At 51.6% G+C, this 15,838-nt stretch overlaps 1 protein-coding gene across 2 annotated transcripts in view; it reads left to right on the forward strand.

Annotated features, from left to right (window-relative positions):
* Positions 1-233: 233 nt before the first annotated feature.
* Positions 234-15,838, forward strand: part of RASGRF1 (Ras protein specific guanine nucleotide releasing factor 1) — a 129,620-nt gene continuing 114,015 nt past the window's right edge. Inside the window, exon 1 of one of the 2 annotated variants that reach the window (XM_031668439.1) lies at positions 234-946. In XM_031668439.1, the coding sequence (XP_031524299.1) occupies positions 671-946 (276 nt within the window). In that variant the 5' untranslated portion in view covers positions 234-670. The remainder of the gene's footprint in view (positions 947-15,838) is intronic. The other variant, XM_021940809.2, reaches the window with a different exon arrangement.

Consider the following 15,838-nt stretch of genomic DNA (forward strand, 5'->3'; position numbering starts at 1 on the left):
TAAAGCAGGGGATGGGGGAGCCTTTGGAGGAGAAAATGACAACTGGCACTTAACCCCAGGTCTACAGTGAGCCGCGGTGGGGCGCAAAGACGCAAACTCCCTGGTTGGCTAGCCTCCGGGGTCTCATTGGGTTAAACGAAAATTGATCTATTTGCTTTTTAACATCCGAAGGAGAGAAGGGGAGATGAGGGGAGGGAGGACAGGGTTTGTGTGTGTGCGTGTGCGCGTGTGTGTCTGGGGAGGGGGAGGACGCGCCAAGGTGCAGCCTGCGCGCGGCTCTGCGCCTTGGCGGGGCTGCGTGCGTGTGTCTCTGTCCGCGCTGCTGAAACGGGCTCTTCGAGGGATCGGCGTCACATGACTCCGCCTGCCCCTCGCCAGCGCGCAGATCGCCAGTCCCTCAGTTTGCCCGGCGCCGGAGGAGGGTCGGGCGGGATCTTCCGGGCACTGGGGCTGTGCGGAGCGGAGAAGAGGTTCCAGCGGGGAATAGTATATCTGGTTCAAGAAGCCGTGGCTCAGCGCCAGATCCTGGAGTGTAGATATTTGGGGGGAGGGGAGAGCGAGGGAGCGAGCGAGCGAGCGCCAGAGAGAGGCAGCGCGCAGCGCGCACGGACGGGGAGCTGCTGCGCGGAGAAGATGTAAGCGCGTGGGGTCTCGCTGGCCTCTGAGCACCATGCAGAAGGGGATCCGGCTGAACGATGGCCACGTCGCGTCCCTGGGACTGCTGGCGCGCAAAGACGGCACGCGCAAAGGCTACCTGAGTAAGCGGAGTTCAGACAACACAAAATGGCAAACCAAGTGGTTCGCGCTGCTGCAGAACCTGCTCTTCTACTTCGAGAGCGACTCGAGCTCGCGGCCCTCGGGGCTTTACCTGCTGGAGGGCTGCGTCTGCGACCGCGCGCCCTCCCCCAAGCCGGCGCTGTCGGCCAAGGAGCCTCTGGAGAAACAGGTGAGGCGAGCGTCGCGTCCTGACCTCCCCGCGTCCCGGCTGCGGCCCTGGGGACTCAGGGCCTTCAGCTGGCTGATGGCGCTCGAACTTTGGTCCCTCTACTCTTGGCACCCTAGGCGCTCTCTGCACCCTCAGCGAGAGGGGAGGCTTGCTCCTAGCCGGGCGAGTGACTGCGGCGGGCAGAGGGGGCAGGGACTGAGGGCGGGGAGTAGATGTGGGCTGCGGCTGCCCTTCGCCGGACGAGCCCCGTGGGAGGCAGGTACAGAGGGGCCGACACCTGGAGATGCAGAGGAAGATGAGGTCCTAAGGACCAGACAGAGACGCTGAATCTGGACACACGTCCACCAAAAATGGTGCTCCCAACCCCCACTCCCACCACCCAGCCCTAATAGCCCCGATCGTCTGCTTCACATCGGGAACGTGTAATTCCCCGCGCTTAGGCATGGGAAGGGCAAGACGGAGGCGTCCAAGCGCTGCCAGCCCTTGCCTCGCCGCAGCTGAGGGCGAAGAGCAGCCTGCGCTAGCTCCGCGGAGTTGGGCGGGGGTTGTGGGGCTACTCGGGTTGGTTCGGTACCATCGAACGGTGGTGGGCTACCAGCTGGCGGCCGCTGGAGCAACAAGCCCAAAGATTCCCAAGGACAGCTCTGATGCGCCGGGGCTAGGGCCAGGGCTGCTGCGGAGGCAGCGGGACAAGTGGGAGCTTCTCTCCTCCCCCCGCCCCCTGTGCCGCCGCCGCCGCCGCCGCCGCAGTAGCGGCTATAGCGCTGCGCTCCAGTTTCCTGAGCTGCAAGGCTAAAGAGCCAGGCCTGGATCTGACAGGGAGCCCGGGCCGGGTGGGGGTGAGCCTCTGGCCTGAAGGGAGGAGGGGCACCTGCAGAGAGAGCCACCTTTAAGCTTGGTGCGCTTTCCAAAAGCATCTGGTTCAGCCCCTTGCCTCTAGGAAGATAAAGCAGATGATAGTGTATCCCAAAATGCCGCTGCCGGCAGGAACCTGACATCCATAGGGCCCAACGGCTGGTGATTACCTAGATGGGGACATTGAGGCCCAGAGAGAGAAATTCACTTGCCAAACGTCATGCAAGTAGTTGAGGCCGTCCCAATGTTCTGAAAAGACAACCGAGATCTCAAAAACCACTGCTGCATGAAGACGCAGACTGGTGGTGATTGAATTGAATTGGTTGAAATAAAAGCATCGCTTGAAGTCTTCCTCCCAATCGTCAGGACAGAGATCTGAGCTCAGTCTCTCTAGCACATCTCTTCCTTCCCTGCCCTCAGCCAGTGAGTGTTAGGAGATGGTTTCTGAAGACTGGAAAGTGTGGACAGGAATTTTTGAGGGTGGGTCCCTGGAGATGACAAGCCATGTGGTGAGCAGGGACTCCCAGATGGAAAGAAGAGCAAAGGGCAGGCCGCTCCTTAAGCTTAAAGCTCACATGGAGCCTGGGGAACTCATGTGGAGGAGCCAGACCCAGGCCAGGCTAGAGACTTTGCTCTCAGCCCTTCAGAACTTGCCCCTCTCCAGCCAGTGTCCACCGATACCTACTGGGGGACTGCAGGCCAAGCCCCAGCCCCAGCCAGAACCCCCCTCCATCCCTCAACCCACTACACTAGACCCTAGAGCTGAGCTCCTGGGTAGGCAGGAAGGGATGGGTGGGGGAAGCCAAGTTGGTATGGGCTCATATTATCTGTTCTCAGCCCCCTGGACCTGAAGACAGACAGGCCTGAGACTGAATCTCAGTTCTACGACTTCCTGGCTGTGTGACTTCAGTTAACTTACTGAACTTCTCTGAGTTTCCATTTTGTAATCTACAAAATGAAGATAATAACACCTACCTTTCTGGGGTTTTGAGAGCCCTACATTAAATAATGTATTTGAAAGTATGCTCCCAATACGTTTTAGTTAGATCTAGACGAATCATAGTTGAATGTGAATTATACCCACCTGGACAGAGCTATTTAGGTCACCAGATGTTAAACTTGAACAGGATCTCAGAGATACAGCCTTCCCATTTTACAGACCAAGAAACTGAGAGGCAAAGAAAGGGAGTTACCCAACAACGGAGTAAATCAGTGGCAGAATCAGACCTAGAATTCATCCAGTGCCTAAGAATTCCTGAAAATGAGACCCCACATTGATTTCAAATCATGCAACTCTTGGCCCAGGTATTGAATTATCCTAGCAGTAGATCATGGGACGAACATCAGTGCAAAACTAATTAATGAGATGCACTCATGCTCAGAGCCGTTTCCCCGGAACACTATTAGTCAGAGATCCTCAGGTGTGTTCACAAGAGCAGCCCTCCTGACACGAGAGAACAGAACATGATTAAAAGTAGCAGATGATGGTTTGGCGCAAATTTTTGTTAGAGACTCATACTTTAATCACATATGTTTGTATAGGTTCCATTTGCCTCTAGAACAACTTTGGCTCCTGTGGAAAACTAGATCCTGCTCCTTCGGGCTACACATGTGTACAAAAATTCATCACTGTTTCTTTTCTCAATCTTGGAGTAAAATTGATGGTGCCAGCAGCTGCTCCATGTTTCTCTTTGACTGGGTGCCCCATGGCATAAGCCACAGAGCCTAGCGTGATAGGCCTAACTCCAGGCCATTCTGTGACCAGGTTTGAGCCTACGAGAAGCTTTGGCTCAGTCTGCTGGGCATGTACAGAATGCCTGAGTTGAGAGGCCTCTACGAAGCCATCTGTTTAACTAGACTAGCTGGTATCTAATGAAGAATTGGTTTCAGCACGAAGCCATTTTACCAATGTCTAAGCAGACAGCTTCCTCTCTGAAGGGTCAAGGATGTTTTTTTAAGGAATAGAAACCAACTCTTGGCTGGGAACCCCTAAGTGGCTGGGACAGAGTCAGGGACCGTGCACATAGTAGATGCACAGGAAATGCACATTGAGCTGGACTTGTTAGCCTATCATATGTTAATTCCATATTTTATGTCCTCAGCCTAGAAGCTGATTGTCACAGGCCGTGAGCCCCTGAGGAAGACAGACATAGATAAGGGTGAGCTCCTCACCCTGTGAAGATGCTCTAATAGTGGGATATGCAAGGTGCTCTGGGAGCCCTGGCACCGAGCCTCAGGCCCATCCTAACATTGTGCAGTCTCGTCTGACTGTATCCAGACCAGTCTGACTGCCTCTGGTGCAGCCCCAGTGTCCAGGAGCTCTATCCTGGGATCTTAAGGCCTCATGAAGACAGACTGGCACATCCATGCCCCCCATTCCATCTGGCAGCTGCAAGCCGCGTCCCTGGCCTGGACCCTTTGCTCAGCCCTGACCTCCTCTGCTCCCAGCCCTGTAGCCCACACACTGAAAGCCCAGGTGCTGTTGACTTAGCACTTGGGTTCAGCTTCCCTAGAAGTTGGCCCTTGTTGTTCCATACCCTTCTTTGGCATGGAGTCCCCCGATCCTGGCTTTTCCCACTCTCATTCCAAACTCCCTGAAATAGAATGTCCAACCCCAGCTTCTCAGTAGGGTGCCCAGCCAAACCACCTCCAGCACTCCTTTCACCCTTCCCAACCAGGAAGGGTCAAAATGTGGGCACCAGGCTCTTCCTGATTCTCTTAGGACAGAAGAGACTCAGACAAATCCTTGCAGCCAGAACCTCAGAACGTGATGTTGGTGGAGGTCCCAGAAGCAGCTCTTAGTACCTATTATGTACCCACTTTGTGCCCTTCCCTAGAGACAAGACAAAGCCCCACTCCTGGTCCTCATGCACAGGACATATTACTGGTTGGCCTGGCAGATTCAGATCAACAACAGCCCTGAGGTTGATGGGTACACTTATTTTACAGATGAGGAAACAATTTCATCTGTGGCCGCCCAGCAAGGCAATGGCAGAAATGAGACACGTTCTCTGGCTTTCTCACTCTGTAGCTATTCTGTTGTCACCACAAAGCACACCCTCCTTGGAATTATAGCACATTCAACCTCTCAGCCAATCAGAAAAATGAAAAGCTGAATGTAGAAAAATAAGGTTGCTCTAAAAGCAGCAGCCCTTAGACACAGAACCCTGGGACGCTCCGAAAGCATCAGTGGCTCCCATTGCCTTTAGAAAAATATTCAAACTCCCGACCATGACCTGGAGTACCCAGTGAGATCCACCCTTTGCTGGCCCCTCTAACCCAGAGCCACCCATCCCACTCCCCTCCTTCCTCATCCTAATCAGGCCACCACTTTTCAGAGCTGCGTATGCCTCCCTTTCCTATCTCAAGGCTGTGGCAGAAGCCGTTCCCTCCACCTGGAATGATCTCCCACCAACCATGCCCTTAGAATGAACAGCTGCTTCTTCTCCTGCAGGTCTTAGCCTAAACGTCGCCTCCATCATCACGTGCATTTACAGCACTGGACTCTTCATTCATACAGTTGATCACAGTCTGTGATTACTTCATGTATTTGGCCAGTTGCAAACCATCCTTCTTCCCACTAGAACATAAGCACCAGGAGCGCAGGAGGCAGGCAGAGGCAGGAGACTAATCAGGGGCTGCTGAAACCCAGAGTCCAGGTGAGAGAGGTGGAAACCCTGAGAGGATGAAGGAACAGGGTCTTTACGATTAAAAAGAAAAAAAAAACTTTACCGAGAGAGACTCAGGTGGAAAATTAGCAAGACCTGCCATCCCATTAGTTGTAACAGAAAAGAAGACAGGATCAAACATGATGTCCATGGTTCTGCCTGAGGCCACCAGGCAGATGCATGTCACCTGTAGAGAGGGGAGAGCTGAAGACAAGCAGGTTTATGGGCAATGGAAGATGATGAGTAGCAGTGATCTCATCACATTTAATCTCAGGGAGGTCACATTTGAGATGCCCAATGGCAGAAAAGGGCTTTAGTGGCCCCCACTCTCCAGTATGGTAAGGACACTTATTCAGAAACCAGTGGAGCCCCATAAGGAGGACAGTGGGTGGTGTGTGCTGAGGGTGGTGGACCGAACAAAAGGGCACGTGCAGAGGCTCAGCAGGTGGCAGCCCTGTTGTCCAGAGCCCAGGGAATGAAGTGATGTGGCTGCCACGTGCACCGCAGGGGATGTGCAGGCTGGCTGAGGATAGTGGCAGCTGGGCAGAGCTTCATGAGGTCACTTTGGGGTATGGCTGCACTCAACGCTTTCACAGCCCGGCCTGGCTGGTCAGCCTTTTCTTGCACTTCTTCAAGGGCAACTAGCCAGCAGTGGGAAGTTGAATTTGGTGGCTTGTCCACACTAGGATTTCAGTTTTCAACACTGCCAGGCAGGTGCCATCACTCCTCCTTCATAGGATTTGCCAAAGCTGCACAGAAGAAGTAGGGTTTGAACCTTCTCTCCCACTGGGTCACTGTGGACAAATCCTCAACTTCCCTTCATCGATGCCTTTCTGCCTCATTCTGAGGAGCCCTGGAGGCCACACTCCCACATCAATCAGAGCAGTCCAATTTTTAACTGTTTTATATATTAGGTTTCCACATGAGATTTTATCTTTCCCAATGCTTTAAAAAGCTTGCCCTTCACCATGAGTTATTACTAAATGCCCTTCAACTCTGCCATGCTATGAATGCAGATTTAAATGTACATAATTTTGTAGCAGGATGTTTCAAAACCCCAGATTGAAAATACTGAATGACAATAAATACCATTTATTGAGCATCTGCTGTGTGCCAGGCACCAGAGTGCATGTTTTACATATAGCTCTTCCCTTAATTATTCCAACAGCCCTGTGAGGTTCTCACTATTTGCCCATTTTCTAGATGACAAAACTGAGGCTCAGAGATGTTAAGTAAGTTGTTCAAAGTTACAGAGCAAGTACATGCAGAAGCTGGCCCATGAACCCAGAAGGTCTTCCTGATTCTAAAACCTGAGCTCTTCATCCACAAACAGCATGAAGACTGGCTGGGGACTGTTATTCCTTGCTGTCTATTACCAAAATACATGGAGAAAGAAAGAGAATTAACAGCAGGTGAAAATATGTCACAGTCGCGCCAGTGATTTTTGTGAAGGCGGCTTTTGTTTCTGCTTGGGTGGGAACTTTGCAACTCTGAATCCCCTGAGCATTGATGGGAAGCGCACCAAGGCAGGCATCCACGCCCCACAATCCGGTTTCCCTGGAATCTGTGGGAGCGTGGAGCCAGTGCCCGTGTGCGTGCAGCCAAGAACAGAACTCAGCCCCCTGATGTTTATGCAGGAGCACTAGTGACGCGTGGACTTGAGAGAGGTCCAGAACACTGCCAACGCCCAAACACTTCCGTGAGGGCGACTGTCGTGCAGGGAGCAGCTGGGAGGTGTGGGCACCCCCACTCTCTGTCCCCGACTCAGAGAGGAGAATACAGCCCCTCACACACACAGCCTTCATTTCCAGCCTCCAGTCTCCTTCACTGAGGAGTGATTTTGCCCCTGATAGTGAGGCAGCATAGAGAATTTCCAGCCATTGAGACCCAACGTTAGATCCTGGCTCTAAATCTCGGCTCTGCCACCTCCTAGCTTGGGAAGGCTTTTAAGTTCTCTGAGTCTCAGTTTCTCCATCTCTGTGTTAAACTACATGCTGTTTGGAAAGCCCTAGCACAGAACAGTAGGTGTTATCAGTAAATTGTAGCAGCTGGGGCTTCGGCTTCCACCTTTATGGCAAGACTGTTCCTCACTATAGCAGTGACCTAGGTCCCTGGGGTCTCTCGCAAGCTGGAAGCAAGTCAACACTGAGCCCTGACCCTGCATATGAAAATAAGATGGAAATCTTAGCTCAAAGAACCTGCGAGTTCCTGAAAAGGTCTGAGCAAGCAAGCCCCTACCAAAGGACAGGTGATTGCTGTGGGAGCTTCCTTTATCCCTGTGGACAAACTATCACCAAGCCCTGTTAGTTTTTCCTCCTGGGTATGTCTCTCAGAGCTGTGCCATCTGTCCCTCTCTTCCTCCACCACTCTGGTCCAGATTGGGATCACCTCTCACTTGGACTCATCTTACGCAGTGGCCTCCTGACTGGTATGTTGGTCAGGGTAGGTTGGGTTGTGCTATAATACCAACCAACCCCCAGATCTCCATCAGCACAACTAAGACTCATCTCTTGCTTGTGCTTTACGTCCCATGCAGCTGGCAGGAGGCCACTGCTCATGATGATCACTCAGGGACCTGGACTGGTAGAGACTTGGTCCTGATGCCAGCCTCCATGGTCCCCTCCACTGAGGAGAGGGAGTGTGACAGATCTCTCATTGGCTTTTCCCAGAAGGGATCCACTCTGAGCGCAGTTTACTAGACAGGGTGAGCCACCTGGCTTCATTTCAGAAGAGGTGCAGAAGTGCAGACCTACTGTGTTCCTGGACACAGAGCGCCAGAGAGGATATGGTGCTAATGGTATCCACTGTCCCCGCACATGCGCTGTGCCCGCTCCCCCAGTCCACTGGCCTCTCTGCAGCCAGAACCACCTTTCTAAAATGCAAATCTGATCATCAGGAACACACACAGTAGCTGAAGAGAGGTTTTATGGTGGTTTCATGAGGACACGGATAGTGTGTGGTGTGAGTGTAAGCTCGGAGCTTACAGGGGCAGGATCCTTGCCTGGCCTCCCCTCCTTTCATTAAGCTCAGTGACTCTGTCATTCTTGACCAAGCGTCACAGAAGCATTTTGGCCACAAGGCTTCCCTAGAATTAACAAGGGAGAGGATTTTAAAGGTTAAAGTGTCCTCCTGAGATGTTAACACTCCATTGACAGCCTTCACTCAACAGAGATCTACCAGTACCTCCAAGGAGCCAGGCCTATGCCTCCTTGGCGCTGGGAGGATGGGACAAACAGCAGGGACCCTCCCTGGAGGGGCTTGCCATTCAGTGAGGGGACAGTCTGTGAACAGACAGTGACAATGCAGTGTGATCCTTGCTGGCACACCAGAGAGCCAAGGAGGGGTGGCAGCTATGGGACTCCAGTGAGGGCACTTCCCCCAGCCCCAGGGTGTGGGGGGGTGATTAGGGACATATAGGCTGCAGGGGACACCAAAGCGGCCCTAAAAGCCTGTGTGCTATGTCACAAAGCTCAGGTCTTCCCAGGCCCAGTGTGGAGCCAGTGCAGGGCTCTGAGTGAGAAAGGGGCGGCTCTGATCTGTGTGTTAGGAAGATACTGCAGAGTGAGAATGAACAGGAGAAAACCCATCTGGAGGCAGGAAGCCAGTTCAGAGGGAGCTGCAGAACTGAGCAGTAGCAAAGGCCTGAATTTGGGAAGTGCCATGAGCACTAAAGATCTCCCCTCCACTCCCATCCCAGCCTGTGACTCAGCCACTGAAGCCTGTGCTGTAGTAGTGGGCCACTAAAACCATCCAGAGCTCAAGAACCTGAGACTCCGCAGCCCCATGCCCTCTGCCCCATGCCCTCTGGGGCTTCCCACATACTGGGTTTGGGGCGGCAGTGGGAATGTCAAATTCTCATCCCATGAAAACTTCAAGTGTTGTCTCCACACCTTCCAAGCCAGCCACCCACTCAGATAAAGCACCTTTTCAGATTACAGAGTCTTTTTCATGATTAGCATTTCATTTAACCACCATAGTAACCCTGCAGTTACTGTGGTTCTACATAAGAGAGGCACATCCTCATTTGACAGAGGAGGCTTGAATAGACAGAGTTCATTCTCTTCACAAATACCTATTGAGTGTCTATTTTGTGCCAGGCACTGAGCTCTCACTACTAAATGTCAGAATCTTCACCAGGCCTCCCGGTTCTAGGTCAATAAGGTCAGTGGACATGAGGCCGGTTGTTAAATGAGGTAATTTATACCCTAAAGACTAGATTTTACTAATCCATCAAGGCTAATGCAATTTCTTTCCCCTGAAACATGAGATAATTATTTTCCAAAAGATACTTCCTAGTGGAGCTTTTTTTTTCGAACTGGAAAATCCAACTCAGATCTTAAAATAAAGTCCTTTCAAAATCAGTTTTAGAAGAATGAATGAATTCTTGGTAACCTTAGCTGGTGTTCCAAAACTCCATATAGAAATTTAGGGAAACTTGATCAAGATGAACTTTTCTTGCTAGACTATATGAGTGAAATATAATCAACTTTGTTTAGATGCCTCTTGGGCTTTTAGCCAAACTCAAGAAATTAGTGAAATCATTTGGAAGAACCTGTTCACATGTAGTTCTCAGCCTGCCCAGTTTCCCTGTGCCCTAAGCCTGCTGCTGCCCTCCCACCCCCTTTCCTCCTCAATGGGCCTTCCTGCCCCCTCACTGCACTAGTAGCCACCCCAGCTCCCTTCACTTCTGGTCACATCTGCAGGCAGCAAGGAATTGGGGTTAGGGGGAAGGGCTGGTGTTTCAGAAGGAAAGCCAATATTGGGTGGGCATCAGTGAGGAGAAGCAAGTAATTACATCTTAGTTTCCTGGTAGCCTGAGCAAGGAGGGAAACAGGCTGGTTATGAGATAGTCATTGCCACATGGAAAGACAAAGTCCAGTTGCTCAGACAAGAGTACTTGTGTCCCCGGAGCTTGCATATGGGGGACCAGCAGGGAAATGATGATGACCTTAAGGGTAGAGGCACTGCCAGTATAGGGCCTGCCCCCATGAGCAGCATCTGCTGTCTCTTAGGGGTGGCTGAGCATGCTCAGTGAAGACCACACTACAGGAAGCTTAAATGGTGGGGTCCCAGGGAGGAGTGTCCTGGTGTCCAGATAAGACAGTGTGCAGCTTGGAGAAGCCTGGGGAATGGATGGGCAATTTGAGCCTCTTAAATAGCCATTGCCTTCTTTTATTTTAAATTTTAGGATTGGTAATGCATTTCAATAGCTCAACATTCAAAGAGACAAAAAAGTATACAGTGACAATGCTCCTTTAATGACTCTGTTCACTTCCCTAGTGGCCATTATACCAGTTTCTCATACATTCTCCCGGAGGGATTATATATACATACACACACACACGCACATATATATGCAAACATATGTCTGTCTATATGCATGTGTGTATAATTATATAAATTGTAACACAGTCTGCACCATGTTTTTCTATTTTGTGGAGAGGATTCTCTGTGAGTACATTGATCACCATTCTTTTTTATGGCTCTATAGTATTCCATAGTGTGGATATGCTATCATTTTTTTGACCAGTCTCTTCTTGAGGGATATTTAGGTAATTTAAAGTCTTTTGCTTATTAAAGTAAATATCCCTGCACATGGGCCATTTCCAACCAAGTTTTTGACAGAAGCTGAAGGGCAGATACATCCATACTGAAGTTCGTACCTTCATTCAGCAACTATGAGAAAGGGGGCTGTTGAAAAGGGGAGGGCAGGCTGGCTAAGGCATCATCACAGATTGAAAGATGTTTGTGCAGGACCAGCCAAGTGTAACAGCCACCAGGACCCTGTTTCATCTGTAGCCATGGCGCCCAGGTCCTGAAGCAATTTACATTAAAACAGAGACCCTTCCGCAGGCAGAGACCCTACACTGACATGGGCCCCCAGGCCTTGGGTCAGGCACAGCCTCGTCCAAGGTTGATTCTGAAAGAGGGGGGCTTTCACGGGCTTCTAAGCCCTGAGGCTGCAGTCACTTCCTGAATCTCCTCCCACTTACTTCCTCTCAACTCCCAGTGAGGCCACGCAGGGAGGATGAGTGAACACGTTGCATGGCACCCAGGAGGTCAGTCTCTGGCCGCAGGCCTCTTCCTGGGCTGGTTTGGGGCCCAGAATGACGTATGGCTCAGGCCCTAAAGACTGGGAACCTAGACAAAGACCTGAGACAGGCACTGAGAACAGGGACAAAGCAGAGGTTCTAGTGCAGCCACCAGGGCCCAGGAAGACTCAGACTTGAGAACTCAGAGTCAGAGTTTGGGCAGAAAGAAGCCAGTTGGAGCTAGGAAGGAGGTCACGAAGTGGGGTCCTGACCCTGTGTAAAACCACAGCTCTGGTTAGCTGGCCCTAACCGGAGCAGCAGAGTGGGACCTGGTAAGGGTCCAAGAGTAGTGGCATCTATCCCCGAGCCCCCCCCCCCCACCCCTTCTCTCAGAGGAGGCAACAAGCAGAGGCCCAGGCAGCAGGTCTGAACTCCCGAAAGCAGGATGAATTGGAGGGGCAAGGAGATCAGAGGGGACTGTTTGATGGTCCAGGTGGGTAATGATGAACCCCTGAAGCAGGCATGGCAGTGAGGATGGGGGAAGGCACAGATTCCAGAAATACTAGAGAGGAAAAACAGATACGACTGGCAGCCAGTGACACAGCGGGAATAGGAGACAAGCAGGAACTGAAGATGATGTGCAGGATGCCACAAACGCCGACTCCCTATAACCCACTGATCTTGCATGGCTGTGGCCGTTCTGGTTATGAGCCCCTCCCCACCACGTCCTCAGGATGGCCGCTGGATCCTACATTGTGTGTGTGTGTGCAGGCATATGAATGCTCATGCATGTGTGTTTTCTAGTAATGTGCCACTGCTAGGTTGATTACACCCATCATTTGACCTTGTAAATGAATCCAGTGGTTTACAAAACACTATTTCAGCCTTTTCATGAATGAGGAGCTCCCACAATGTTGTCCTAAACAACCCCGTGAGGTGGGCAATATTGTCCCCATTTTGTGAAAGAGGAAACTGTCCACAGAAGTGAAGAGGTGTGTTGAAGACCCCAAGGCTAAATGATAAATAATAAATTTGAACCCAGGTCTGATGACTCCAAACCCTGGCAGACCCCACAACCCCAGGGCCCCCAAGTGGACTCCCTGGAACACTGGTTGTATGGAATATTGATAGCTCTTCCCAAAAAATGAAAACAAAAATATTCCATGGGGGTTCCAGAAAAGGCTCCTTATGGAAGGACTGCTCTGTGCCCTGTCAGCTCTCCCTGAAGAGGCACAGATGACTTTGATGAAAAACAAGTCCCCCCAACCCCTTCCAGCCAGCTCCATTGCCCATGCCTGAGGGGTATATTCAACACCACCCACTTTGTGGCTTTTGCTATTAACCAATTAATAAGCTGGGCTCCTGGGCAGTAGTGACAAATGCATTCAGTCACCCATTCAGTCAACCAGGGCTACCCTGTGCCCTGGCCAAGGCATGGTGCCAGGCTCCAGGGAGAGTTCTTGGTCAGGAATCATTTCTTTGAAAGGAACAGGAGTCTTTTGCTCAAAGCAGCTTAAGCAAGAGAGGACCATCCTGGAAGAAACACAGCGGTAATTGATGGAACCCAGGGAGAAAATAAATGTCTGGGTCTCCATGGCCTGAACACCTCCACCTGGCCTTGCCCGCACCACTTGAGTTCCATCACCTCCTCTTGCCACTTTCTCTGAGACCCTTCTGCTTCCTTCTTGGTTTCTTACTTGCACTTAGAGCTCAGCACACGCAGCTCATCAGCCTGGTCTCTCTGTGCCACTATGCCACATTCCCAGGAGCCCCAGATGGGTGACCCCTGGTACACGTCCACTGCTGCTCCAGGCAGTTGCATCCAGGACCACGGGCCTCTGAGAGGGCATGAGGGGCAGGGGAGAAGTCCTGCATTTCTAGTATGACAACAACTACGTTGCTCCTCCCTCAGGGATTCCAAGCTCTGGGTGATTATAACCAGCTGGGGGGTTTTCAAAAAGACCAATGCCTGCAACCTCCCCTCCCCTCCCCACCCAGCACTCTGTTTTAATGGATCTGAGAAGAGACTTGAGCGACGGTACTTCTTTAAGTTCCCAGACATCACTAATGTGTAGCCTGGATTGAGACTATGGGCTGTAGCTGGAAAGATAATCAGAACATCATTATGAGTTGAGAATGGCCTTGATGGCGCAGGATGGGGTGCTATCTGAGAGCCCCTGGCAGCTCGCCCATTAGGAAGAACCACCATGCCTTTCTGAAAGCACGTATACAGCTGGCATGCGTGTTGTCATTGATGGCTGCAAAGTGGAGGCTAAATGTCTGGCTTCTAGTGGAGGCTAAATACTGGTTGAATTAATGAACAAGAAATGACTTGGAGAGTTTGGCATGGGAAATTTTCACTCTAATACCACGTGTATAGAATTGACCAAGGCAAGTGTTGTTGGGCCTGTTTGTCAGAAAGGAACCAGGGCTTGGAGAGATGAAAAGGCTGCCTAGAGTGCCCAGCTCTAAGCAGCACTGCCAGACCCAGACTCAGCTATGGAGGCTTCCACCTGCTCCTCTGGCTGTAGGGGAACCAAACATCCCAGTTTGCTCAGGACTGTCTTGGTTTTAGTACTGAAAGTGCCATGCCCCCGGGAATCTCCTTAGTGTCAGGCAAACCCAGGACAGTTGGTCACCCTACTGTCAGTGGTTGTCCAATGTTCCATGTTCAGTGCAGGGGCTGCAGGGGCTGCTGGTGAGTTGGGAGAGGCAGGAGGCAAAAGAGAGGCTAAGTAGATGGGGCTTCAAACCCCCAGCCCCAGCTTCCAGAGGGGAATTAGATCCAGCTCCAGACTGACCTCGGGTAGCAGGGGCCATTTTGCAACTTGGTTTGGGCAGGAGAGGCATACTGGGGCCAGGAAGCACATACTGGACAGGAAGGGCATACTTGGGCCAGGTATGAGCTGGAGCTCATGCACCTCCAGGCCAGCTGAGGCCACAGGTGTGGTTCCAGAACATTTCCTCCAGCAAAGACAAGGGCCCGCAAGTGAGTCTAGTCGTGGCACAACCCCAGATGTGATTTCTGGGTACATCACAGGTATAGTTTGTGGATCAATCCCTTTTTTCCTACTAAGGCCCCAGGCGAAAGTCTAGACTAGCGAGTAGTTCTCAACCTTGACTGCGCATTGGAATCAGCCGGGGATGCTATGTAAAACTCCAATGTGCAGCCATGGTTGAGACTCGCAGGTCTAGGGATACTCAGCAACCCAGGTCAAGCCTCAGGAGGTCCAGGCTCCATCCCTGCACCTGGGAAGGCCTTGGAATCATTGTGGATCTGTTACAGTGATTTTGATACCACCAGTATTTCTCGCTCAATCTTAGGACTCCTGGTGGAATCCCAAATCAGGTTATCCATCTCTTACTTCAGGTCTAGGGAAGCTCTAGGTCCATCTTTGATTTTTGTGGAGGCCCCAGGTGGAACTCTGGGCCCATCTCTGCAGCCCTGCAGGAGCCTTAGAAGTGGTTCACCAAGTCTTACCTCTTCTCTAGCAAAATCGGGTGTGGCCCATTGGTGGTTTCTTCCTCTGTTGCATTTCTGGGGAATCCCTGAATGAGGCTGTGTTCTGTTCATACAACTGCGGTTGGACCCCAGCGATGGTTCTGTGAATCCCTGGATGCATTATGAGGCCTGGGTGTGGCTCTGAGTTGGCCCCTGCAGGCTAGTGAGGCTCATGATAAGGGTCTTTCTATACAGCCCATGGCACCTTCCAGGTGTGGTAGTGGACCTGGGCCTCCCGCCCAGGTGAAGCTCCACATAGGATACTGGCCCTGCCCTCACAACCTGGTGAGTGCTCTGGTAATGCTGAGGCTGTCCTTGCAGTCCTAGGCTAAGCCAGCTTCAGATGTATCTCCGGACTATAAGACTCCCTATCACTGACCCTCACATCAGCTGCCTACCCCACCCTAACCTGGCTCCAGTCCAGTTCAGGGAAGAGCCTCAGCCCAATTTCCCCACAGGTGCCAGCTTCCCTTAGAAGGAGCCATGGGCTTATCAGTTCTCCTTCAAGCATGAGCATGTAAGGAATCACCTAGGGTGCTCTTCAAAATAAATCCCAGTCGTACCCCTAGGGATCCTGATTCAGAAGGCCTGCTAGTACTTGGAGATCTACATTTTTAGCAAGCGCCCCAAGGGATATGGAGTGGGCAACTGGGATACTAAAGTAGGAGAAATGCATTTTTACATCTGCTTACCTCTGAGGCAACTGTAGATCCGAGCCTGATCCTGGAAAACTGGTGACACCCAGCAAGACTGAAGACAGTCCTGGCCCCGCATGTAGTTTTATCTCAAGTGATGGTGGCTTGTCTTAAGCAATGCTTCTCATACCTCAGGGTGC

This window comes from Papio anubis, chromosome 7 (assembly GCF_008728515.1).
Source record: "Papio anubis isolate 15944 chromosome 7, Panubis1.0, whole genome shotgun sequence".
Classification (NCBI taxonomy): domain Eukaryota; kingdom Metazoa; phylum Chordata; class Mammalia; order Primates; family Cercopithecidae; genus Papio; species Papio anubis.